At 37.7% G+C, this 11,371-nt stretch overlaps 1 protein-coding gene across 1 annotated transcript; it reads left to right on the top strand.

Moving 5' to 3' along the window:
* Positions 1-4,577: 4,577 nt before the first annotated feature.
* On the top strand, positions 4,578-9,784 carry pgam1b (phosphoglycerate mutase 1b). The gene is made up of 4 exons (XM_038271841.1): positions 4,578-4,942; positions 6,193-6,467; positions 6,574-6,754; positions 9,172-9,784. The coding sequence occupies exons 1-4, from the start codon at positions 4,804-4,806 to the stop codon at positions 9,339-9,341; spliced, it is 765 nt and encodes a 254-aa protein (XP_038127769.1). The 5' UTR covers positions 4,578-4,803; the 3' UTR covers positions 9,342-9,784.
* The last annotated feature ends 1,587 nt before the right edge of the window (positions 9,785-11,371 follow it).

The raw sequence follows: 11,371 nt of genomic DNA, 5'->3' as shown, positions 1-11,371 counted from the left end.
TAATAGCTCTAAATAAAAAAGGGTTTAACAATGAATTCAATTATACGTAAACACATTTCTGTCTCTTTTATTAAAATTTTATTCTTTGTATTTCAACTCAGGAGAAAAAAAATCATTAGCTTTCTGATTTTTGTGTTTATATAAATCACCTTTTGCATCATGGGATGCTTCCTCCACAATCTCTAAAATGAATATTCTCTTTGATTATTTTTTTCTTGAATTGATCTTATGTGACACTCTCAGTGGATTTTCTCATTTATTGTCAATCAAAATACGATTTTGTGTTTTGTTTCTATTACAACAATGTTTCCGTAATAGTCTAAAACAAATTAGAAATATCAATAATTTAACTTTTACTATAAAGAAACTTTTTTATTTCTTTGTCAATTGTATTTACATTGAATAGTACATTTTAGACTTCCTTAAAGCAGTCATCAAATAAAATCAATTATTATTAAGGATTTAGTCAAAAAGCAGCTGTAAGTTGTTTTGCATCATACATTTGCCTTCTGCAAACAAATAAACCTTAGTTCAGTTAAGGCTTGTAAATATCTTTTATAGAGGATGACGAGTTTGGGTGTAGATGCTGACCTTTGTGGAACACCATTCGTAATGAACTATTTTTTTAGCCATGTTTAAGCACATATTTAAACATCTGTGCTTTCTAGATTAAAGGTATTGTGGATAAAATACTTTTAGTTTTGATTTCTGTGGCGAACACCTCTTCTTTTGTCTTTACTTACCTACTTTTATCGACAATAATCCTGCATAAAATTGATATTTACAAGTACTAATATCTACATTAATTGATTATTTAATACATTTTTATTAAATAATCAATAATTTATTAAATAATCAATAATTTCTTTATCTTATTAAATAAGATAAAGAAATAAATAGTTCTTTATCTATGATTTAACTGAAGTCTAGATGACTTGCAGAGACACATATTTTTCGCTTTACCCCATATAACACAGAATCTAGTTCTCAAAAGAACCTTAATTCTGTACTTATAATCTTTAATGTTAGTATATTGATGTTTATAATTAACCAAAGTGTTTATGTTGTCAAGAAATTATGAATACATGAAAAAACAGTAAGTAATATATTAAAAATTTATATTCCACTTGAGAGTATTACTGCTGCCACCATCTGTATTAGAGGGGAAAAATGGTAGGGGTGGCCACAGGGGTGGCCAATGATTGGCTAAGGGTGGCCATGGCCATCCCTGACCCCCCATCTAGCTCTGCCCCTGTTGGAGAGTAACATCCTCTCTGCACGTGCCATGCAGCTTATTTTATAGGTTCTTTTTCAATGTGGTTTATGGTATTGAAATTATATTTGAAGAAGCAAACTATACTGTCAGTTTAACAACAGTGAGAATTGTACCTATGCTACAAGAAGATGACATCTCATCCTCAGTCCAGTCACCAGTTTTGCCTCACCACACTGAGGATTGGTATCACTTTTTTCAGACAGAACGGCCAATGTGTGTTAATCACTTTGGCTCAAACAGCCAATATGATCCTATTAATCACCAATGATGTAGAGATACATACTGTATACAGGTCACTCTATACCTTTACCTCCCTGATAAGCTGAGGAAAACTTTGCTATCAGAAAATAGTATTAATCATATTTAATAAGAAATAAGGTAAGTGGTCTTCATTCAAGCAGCATTTATTCACCTTTGTAAGAGGACCAGAGTTTGCCCTTTTCTTTTTGTTCTGGTAGGACAAAGGATTTGTCTTAATATTGAAGAAGAAAAAAGGAAAACCTGGATGGTTTTGCATGCACACAACTTCAAATCAAGTATATAGTTTTTCACTATTATTTTTTTTAAGCTCAACTCCAAAATGTATTTCCACTACTGCATTTCCCTGACAAAGGTGTTATATTTCTAGGAGCAAAAAAATGTCTTTCTGAGACTTTATAATAAATTACCAAGAAGCAATTGTATTTGACTGCACATATTTACTTTCAAGAAAAGAGAAAATGTTTGATGTCATGTTAACCTGTGCCACAGAGCTTCAACCAAACATATAAGGAATCATTGTTCTGCCATATGAACAACTGCTATCCCTTTCTGTTAGAAGGAAGAGGCCGTCCCATTCGCGTTTATATGCCCCACATACAATCCAGACACCCTCCACAGCTGTGAGTAGGACTTCAGTAGGAATGATAGTTAAGGTTTAGTGGTTTGGGAGCAGTTTGGGATTCAGCCTAAACCTAAAGGACATTATGCTCATATTCTGGCCAAGGAAGACAGATGGTTTAAAAGAGGGGTTAAGGAAGCCATCTTGGTTAACATGGATAAAACATCTCTCTACAGAGGAGGTGGTCTTAGACATAACCTTCCCCTCCACTGTTAAAAAAGTAAATGGCAATTGTTGTTCTAACACACAATTGTATTGTAATCCGACTCAGAAATATAAATTTGACATCTAACAAATAAATACACGTTTGCCCAACTCAAATTCTCAGAAGTTGGTTTAACAAGGAGTTTTAAATCGCCTATACAAGATTTTTTGAGTTCCCTCAACTGTAAACTCATGGGCATGCGCACTGCTTATGTTCATGGACACGCCCACTACGGTACGGGGTTTCCTATCCCTTTCTTCAAGTGCACAGCCTTTTTCCCTCGTGTTTGAGAAGATTGGCGGATATTGTGCTTTTATGCATCTGGAGAACCCCGGAGGAACGACCCTGGGACCTTACCAGTTTTCTGAATCTTTTCTTTTCCCGGTGAGTGCTGCAAAGTACAGCCAGTTAGCAGTTAGCTCCGTGAGTTAGCATTCCCTTGTGGTTTATTGCCACCGAGTTGAAGCATGAGTTCAAATTTTTTTCACGTTCTGATGAAAGGAAAAGCCGCGCACGTGCGCGTGCGTGTTTATAATGCGCGTGCGCGCGTGCGTGTTTATACCGCGCATGTGCGGGTGAGTGTTTATGCGTAGAGAAAAGAGTGTGCCTGTTATTTTCATTGTACAAATGAAAAGAGACATTAAGTTGAGTGTAATAACTTATGAAATTTCTAAATTGTTTTATGTAGTGCAGTGTTGTTGCACTCAGGCACAGAATATTACAAGAGTACATTATTTTACTTTCTTAATCCGATTTGGGTATTTACTGTTTAACTGTAAGTGGTTTTATAATTATTTACATGTGGATTTTTTGCTTTCATGATTTTAGTTGCTTTACAAGAAAAAACAGTGACATTAACATTTTATATGTTAACCCTGTAATGCAGGAGTTAATTCGTAATGAGTTAGAAAAGTTACATTACACACTGAAATTTATCATACTTGGAGAGATATAAACTGTACAGTTAAGAACAAGAAGTGAATGGATTTAACTAAGCCCTGTTGTGCTATGCAGGCAGGGTTTTTTGGATACCCTGGATTCTGGATTCTCTCCTTAAATGGAGATGGCGAGCCAACCGTGTGAACATCTGGATTTGGACTGAAGAGAAGGATTTGGACTGAAGAGGACTTTCTCTTCTTGCATTCATCGTCCTGTCGGAGTGGTAGGACTAAAAAGAAAAACTCAGAGATAAAAAGGGAAAACCTTTTTCTTTTTCAGTTGGGAAACAAGACATTTTATTTCATTTATTTTTTTTTTAAAGGGTGCACCCAATTTAAAGACACTACAATTGAAAAAAACAAACTGAAGGCCGTCCAAATTTGTAAAACTGTTATTTTTTCATATATGTTAATACACTTACTTCACAAAAAATTACCTGTGTGTTTTCCTCTTACTAAATCGGTGTCTTACTGTTTTTTCCATCATCATCACTCCCTCTTACGAATCTAGAACATTCTGGTCCAGTGTCAGGTTACTTTGATCTGTGCAGTTAAGATTATGTTGTTGAACATGGTTTTATACTGTATCTATTGATACAATGTTTGACTTGAAGCAATAAAAATGTTGTATTAACATAATTTTTTGTGTGATGAATGATTGGTAGTGAAGACGATTGGTAGGACTAAAAAAACTGAGTATATAGAACTCAACTTGCAGATAACACTACAAAATCTGAGTTTGTAGAACTCAAAATCTATATGTCAAACTCATAAAACAAAGTTGATAGAACTCAGAACTTAAAGGTGAAACTCAAAAACCTAAGTTGGTAGAACTCAAAATTTCTATGTAACACTCCAAAAACCTAAGTTGGCAGAACTCAAAAATCTTTGTAAACTCAACCACAGTGAATTTAAGTAAGGAAAACTCAAAAAACCAAATGCATCACGTTGCCTAGAAAATTTAAGTTCTGTCAACCTCTATTTTTTTTTCAGTGTCCTTACAAAGCACTTTTAGGAACAACACCCAGAAGATTCACCTCTCACCTGACTAACACTTCAATGAGGCATGTGACCGAAATCACTCTGACGAGGGAGTTAACAAATCATCAAAACCCCCTGATGACCATTAACACCTCCCAGGTGACCTCATCAGCCAATTCTTTTGTTAAAAAACAGATGTTTGGGGTCATTACAGCCCAAAACATGTGGACGTGACGCAGAGCGCATCGTCTCTCTCTCTCCCCCTCTCCCAGCTCGCTTTCTGATTGGTGGAAATACCCGGAAGCGAGTGAGGGATATTATTTCGTCACTCAGGCGACTCCAAAAACCTCTCTTTCACTAACACGCGCTTCCTCTCTTCAGGTTGTCAAGAAACACCGACCACTTCTTGTTCATCCTGTTTAGGAGCTGCCGTGGAGTCAGGAATAATCCAATAGCATCTCCGCAGGCCGCTTGGAAGAGCCAAAGTTACCGGAAGTACAGCGCAGAGGACGTTGGTGTGAGGATGGCTGCCTACAAGCTGGTTCTGATTCGCCACGGAGAGAGCGTCTGGAATCAGGAGAACCGCTTTTGCGGCTGGTTCGACGCCGACCTTAGTGAGACAGGAGAGAAGGAAGCAAAGAGGGGAGGACAGGCCCTGAAAGGTAGGATAGAAAGGGCGCAGGCAGCGGGGCTAATCGGACTCTTCTTCACTAAGCCCCTGAATAGATGGTTATGTAACTCTGGAGGATTAAGAAAAAAAAAGAAAAACCAATCCAAAAGCTGCAAACAAATTGGAATAGGTCATAAACCTGCTTAAAAAAATAGTTTTATTTTCGACAGAAATTAGAAAGTAAAATGCAAGCCTTCATGTTTTTTCTTTTGCAAAAACCAGCCATAATAGATTTAATTAATCATTCATATTTAAAAGAAAATGTGCATATAAATGAGTTCCTTGCAGAATACCTACAGAATGGGTAGACCGTTAACAAAAAGGTTTGGGCAAGTGGAAATTTCCTATGAGTCACTCTGCAATTTCAAAACGTGTTCATGCACAGACCCTGTCAGTTTGACATAAATTTCCACTACATGCACATTATACAGACACAAAGCCATGTGGCTGAATACTGACAGAAGTATAGCTTTTCTGTAAGGGGAATCATAAGATGCAGATCAGTGTAGGACAGAAATATTACCTTCAGACTAATATATTCTTTTTTTATGTTTTAAAATGTTTTAAAGTCTACATGCGGTGCCTTTTGGGGGGGGGAGTGACCCATTATTACAAAGTAGAAAATTAGTAAATGATGAAAGAGAAGTATGCACCACTATGCAGCCATAGAGGCATATTTTTTTCTAAAACAGTAAAGCCTTTAATTGGCATTCCGGCCTTTCGTCACTACTCAAAAACCAACATTTTCAGTTAAGTAAGTAACATGCAGATTTTCTATTGTTCTACAGACTGATTGATTTTAGATCTGGGCTTTTATTGAACCAATCTAATGTGGGACATTATTTTAAAACCTCCACCCTTTTTTTCCCGAGATACCATGCATATTGCCAGATTTAGAGAGACAGCAAGCTGCTGCAGATTTATGTATTTGCAAACGACTGGATTTGGCTTGTTTGAAATGCACACAGTTGGACTTTATTTAGTATTAAGGTGACTTCTGAAGGATGTTGACTTCCTTAAGTATTTATGGTTATTAGACTAAAGGGGGCAGATACAAATGAATGCCACAATTCAGATTTTTGTTCACTTTCACGTTTGGCTGTCACACACAATCCTAAGAAATGCTATGCATTAGAACACATTAGAAATGCGTAATTAATAATTTTGCATGGTGTTTAATCTATTAATATACATTTTCCTACTCTGTCAAATGCTCATGATACACTCTCTGTTCAACCTCAGATGCTGGCTATGAATTTGATATCTGCTACACCTCTGTTCTTAAGAGGGCTATCCGTACGCTGTGGTTCGTGCTGGACGGCATTGACCAAATGTGGCTGCCCGTCCACCGGACCTGGCGGCTCAATGAGCGCCACTACGGTGGCCTGACGGGGCTGAATAAAGCTGAAACGGCTGCCAAACACGGCGAGGCTCAGGTCAAGATTTGGAGGCGTTCATTTGATATTCCTCCCCCACCCATGGATGAGGGTCACAACTTCTACCAGGCTATTAGCAAGGTGAACAGCTCAGGAAAGCTGTGACACACTAAAGATTGTTCTGATACAAGTGCTTACTTCAGTGTTTTCTGTTGAACCAACAATGCTGTGTTTCCTTCTGTGGTAGGACCGGCGTTATGGTGACCTTACAGAGGATCAGCTGCCTAGCTGTGAAAGTCTCAAGGACACCATTGCCAGAGCACTTCCTTTCTGGAATGAGGAAATTGTTCCCCAGATCAAGGAGGGGAAGAGGGTCCTGATTGCTGCTCATGGCAACAGCCTGCGGGGCATTGTTAAGCATCTTGAGGGTAAGGGAAAAGAAATGAAGGGAAGATTAAGTATAAATAATACATTTAAAAAAAAGCTTGATTTGAAAGAAATGTTTTGTTTAAATAACAAATTAAATCAATGATTACTAGCATTTGCTAAACATATAAATGTATAATATTTTTGTCCATATTAATGTAGTTTAGTAATTCCTTTTCCTGAAACTAATAGAATAAAAAAGAACTACTGGTCTTCTTTTAAGAAGAATTTATCTCTGTTTAATTTCATAAGGCTGGTCCACTTTGTCAGGTGTTGTTTTTTTTTTTTTTTTTTTTTTTAAGCTTGAGAGATTCCACACTAAAGCAGAGTTCACACCAGGATTTGTCATTAACTTAGTGGGGCAGGGGGTTAGTAATTTATGTCATAATGATGGTAAATTAATATTGGTAAGACAGAAGGTAATTCAAATACTTTTAAAACTCAAGATTAGCTTTATAACAATATTTCTAGTATTCCAAAAAATCTTGACTTAAACTAAAACAACATAAGTCAATCGGTTATCAATTTCTTCTTAAGGACAGTTAGCAGAGGCACACAGTGGAATTAATAAAATGTGGGAGGGATCTATTGTAGGGAAACGGGGATAAAATATATAGTTGCATCCTTTTATTCAGGGGAAATCAGTGGAAGCTTTGGGCATGTGTGAGTACATTTCAGTTTAGAAACAGGAGTCGCTCTTCTCTCTCTGATTACAGAAAAGGGCCGTAGCTGCTCGCTTATGGCTGAAGACCATAAACTCATAGCAAACAATGCTTTTAAACTTAACCACTAAACGTTCAGAAAGTCATTTAAAATGGTGTAATCACTATATAGTACCCTATATAATCACTATATAGGACCCTATATAGTGATTAGGGCGGACTTTTGGACACAGCAATGGTGTTGGCATAATTCTAATGTAATTCTACAAGTTTCAGTTTAACAACAGTCTGTTCTGAAATGTGCTGGGGAGGAAGCCCAAATGTCAGTCAAATGCCTGTTGGGTCATTAAACAAATTTTTTATGAGCCTTATTTTCAGTGTAAAGGCCGACAAGTTGGAAATACGTTACAGAGAACCCTTAAGAGGTCAATGATGAGGGTTTTTAAAGGCTGATCAGTCTATTTCTAATCCAAACATAATGATTAAAAACAAGCTTGTTTTGGTTGCAGTGTGTCATGTCAGGCCACACAACAAAAGCAAAGACATTTAAACCAGGACAATTAGTTGACAGAAATATCAGACCCATGTCACACATGCAGCAAAAAAATCAGCTTATGCAGAAAACTTTATAGCCAAATAGGCTTTAAAGATGCAAAAAATCTAAACACTAAAAATGGTTGGAATATTTTGATTAAATAAAAGTAAATGATTATAAAAGCTACATTGTTAACCTACTTGTAATGGTATTTTAATGGTGTAGGAAGATGGACTGATTTCAGTAATGCTGGTGTTGCGGGTTGATCTCCAGCTAAAGGCCCATTCATACCTCACGTTTGGCCTGCACGTCCGTATTTCTGTCCGTACGTTCTATCCGTTGACTCCTTCATACCTCCGTCCGTTGAGGTGCGCAATAACCCGTATTTCCTCTAGGTGGCAGTGCTGGGCGCCAATGATTCGTCATTGATCAAAACATGGCGATGGTCCAAGACCTGATTCTGTTGCATTTGCTCCGTAAGCGAAAGAAAAGTAAAAAACGAGATCGACGGTGGAACGTGAGGCCATTGAATATCAGTCGCCCTTTTGATGGGGAATTTTGCAATTTGGTGTTGCCTATGCGGGAGATGGATGTTCCATTGTTTAAAGCCCAGAATTCTAACCTTCTTTGTGATTTTGTTGACATTTTGTACTAAAAACTCTATAGCGCCCCCACCGTTTCCGGTAGTATTGCTCCGTATTGATCCGTTTCGTCCGTAAGCGTAAGCTCCCAATTTTCGTGTCAAAGTACGGACGAAATCGACGGTTAGAACGTATGAAACACTCCACACGTATCCGTATCCGTCTTTTACGTGAGGTATGAATGGGCCTTCAGCCTGGCCAAATGCTTGAAGAGCGGTTTGACCTATTTAGTGATTGATTTAACTTTAATTTGTTGGATTAGTGCAGTCATACAGCTGTGGATGCATCTTCTAAAATCCATAAATTTATTGGTTTTTCATTTTGCAACATTAATAATTCAAATTCTGCCCCTGAGACCAATTTTATTGCATTTTTAAAAAAGGTAAAAAAAAAAAATGTTTTCCATATTATCAACAAGCTTTATAGGAGACTTTACCTGGATTATTAAGTTTACTAAATGACATAAAATCAATTGTTTTAACTTTTGTCTATACATACGGGCCCTAAAAATGTAATATAAAAAACCTTTGCAGAAAACCTGAAATAAAATAACATAACATTTGAGTGTTCCTTTCTCCCAGGTATGTCAGAGGAAGCCATCATGGAGCTGAACCTGCCCACAGGCATTCCCATCGTGTATGAGCTGGACAAAAACCTGAAGCCCGTAGGACCAATGCAGTTCTTGGGAGACGAGGAGACCGTCAGGAAGGCCATGGAAGCAGTGGCCGCTCAGGGCAAAGCCAAGAAATAGACTCGTCCTTCCTGCTGAAGCACAGAATATAGACCAATCATCCTCTTCTCACACATTCTGTTAGGAAAAAAAAAGGTTATTTAATGTTTGTCATCACAGACTTGCACACAAGTAGACCCAAAATGTGCACTTTACAATTTTTTTCTGGCTTTAACACAATCAGCCTGTTGCTTGTGTTTATTGGTCGTAGTTATACGCTGAAAAACACATTTCATTCTTAGACCCTTGAACATAGTTGAAGCACTGACCAAATAGGCAATTAGGGACCCGAGAGTGGTGACAGAATGGAAAGCAGATGAGCTGATCTGCAGCTTACGAGCAGTATCTGCAGGTAAACCTCACTGGGAACACCGCTGGCTGCTCTTGAAAAGGGCAAAGTGTTTCATTGTACACTGGTTAACATTGTTTGCTGTGGCAAAAAAGAATAAATATTTGTGACATCATTTAATGATTTATTTTTTTCTCCTATATATATAGTGTGTGTGTGTGTGTGTGTGTGTGTGTGTGTGTGTGTGTGTGTGTGTGTGTGTGTGTGTGTGTGTGTGTGTGTGTGTGTGTGTGTGTGTGTGTGTGTGTGTGTGTGTGTGTGTGTGTGTGTGTGGGGGGGGGGGGGGGGATTTTTAAAAACTTACAGACTTCAGCTTTAAAAGGCCCACAATCCACACCAAAATCAGAAGGAAGGGAATATGTATTAAGTCTTGAAAGCTGCACACAAATTTCCTCCATTTAATCTAACAGAGCTGAAGGTATTTCTCAATATATGTGCTACATTTTTTTTTTCTTTTAAGGTATAAGAGACTGAATTTATATTTATCATATTTTCTCTTAAAGCTGAAGTCTGTAAGTTTTTAAAAATAACTTTTTTGTCATATTGGCTAAAACTGTCCCTATGCCCAGACAGCAGTACATGTGATATGTAACCTGTGAAAAAAACTGCTTCAAATGGTCCCGCCTACTGCCTTTATTTCAATCTGGAAAGAATAATTCGGGACGAGTCAAAACAACCAATCACAGCCAGAGGAGCGTCTGATGGAGTGTCAATCACAGCTCACACACGCTGAATCCCGCCCCCCCGCCCCCCCCCCCCCCCCCTTCTGGTCGCATGCGGTAGCTGCGCAGATGCTGTGAGAGGGGTGGAGCTTGGAGGGGGGGCATGAGTGAAGCAGAGAGGGTGGGGGAGTGGCGTGAGACCTGTTTTTCTTCAAATTTTCAGTCGAAGTCTGCTCTCTTCTCAATGTTACAGACTGCAGCTTTAAGGAACTGAATGTTGTGGGTGAAATCGGCTGGGTTGTGCTCTGCTTTGCCTGTTGTGTGGCCTGAGATGACACACTGTGCAACCAAAACTCTTTTATCCCAGATTGTTTTTAATTGTCATATTGATTAGAGATGACATGCTAAGGCTTTTACAGTATTAGCTCAGGGAAAATGAATACACATTCCCTATACATATTTAAGACTTTGAGGAGCAAAATATTTTTATTTTAACCATTATGAAACAGTTTGTTATGTAACAATGCTGGATTTGCAACATGTAATATCAAATCTTTTATGAAAGAAAACCTGCTGATTTACTTTGGGTTCTTGCACATGTGGGAGTGGAAGATAACAAGAGAACAAAAATGCTTTACAACTCCAGCTTATATGGGGGATTGTAAAATGGACTACAAACCACCATGAGTTCACCAACCTGCTAACCTCCCTCCATCCTCACTCATACAGATTACATTTACAGTATTTGTCTTATCGCAGTAAAAAAAAATCAGAAAGTCTATGCATTTCTAAATTTAAAAAATATATATATTTATGGCATATGAGATGTAACTCATTTAATAAATTTAAAAAATAGTGGAGGTATCCTTATAAAGAGGAATTATCCATTTGCCACTGGTCTTAGAATTTATAAAGGTTAATATATTTAAACTACTAGGAAAACATGGATGACAAATGAATGACACTCCAGATAATTATTTCCGCATATTTTATAGGAAGCATATCAGATGGAGGCTAAACCGACAGGAATGAATGTCCCT

Source organism: Cyprinodon tularosa, unplaced genomic scaffold (assembly GCF_016077235.1).
Source record: "Cyprinodon tularosa strain WSP-4 unplaced genomic scaffold, ASM1607723v1 ctg81, whole genome shotgun sequence".
Taxonomy (NCBI): Eukaryota; Metazoa; Chordata; class Actinopteri; order Cyprinodontiformes; family Cyprinodontidae; genus Cyprinodon; species Cyprinodon tularosa.
The sequence above is the reverse complement of the archived record's forward strand: the minus strand, read 5'-3'. Positions and strand labels throughout refer to the sequence as shown.

Bases quoted from the DNA above. Each gene is read 5' to 3' on its own strand.
- pgam1b (XM_038271841.1), top strand. From the start codon at position 4,804: ATGGCTGCCTACAAGCTGGTTCTGATTCGCCACGGAGAGAGCGTCTGG. The intron at 6,468-6,573 runs GTGAACAGCTCA...CTTCTGTGGTAG, and splicing joins TCTACCAGGCTATTAGCAAG to GACCGGCGTTATGGTGACCT. The intron at 6,755-9,171 runs GTAAGGGAAAAG...CCTTTCTCCCAG, and splicing joins CATTGTTAAGCATCTTGAGG to GTATGTCAGAGGAAGCCATC.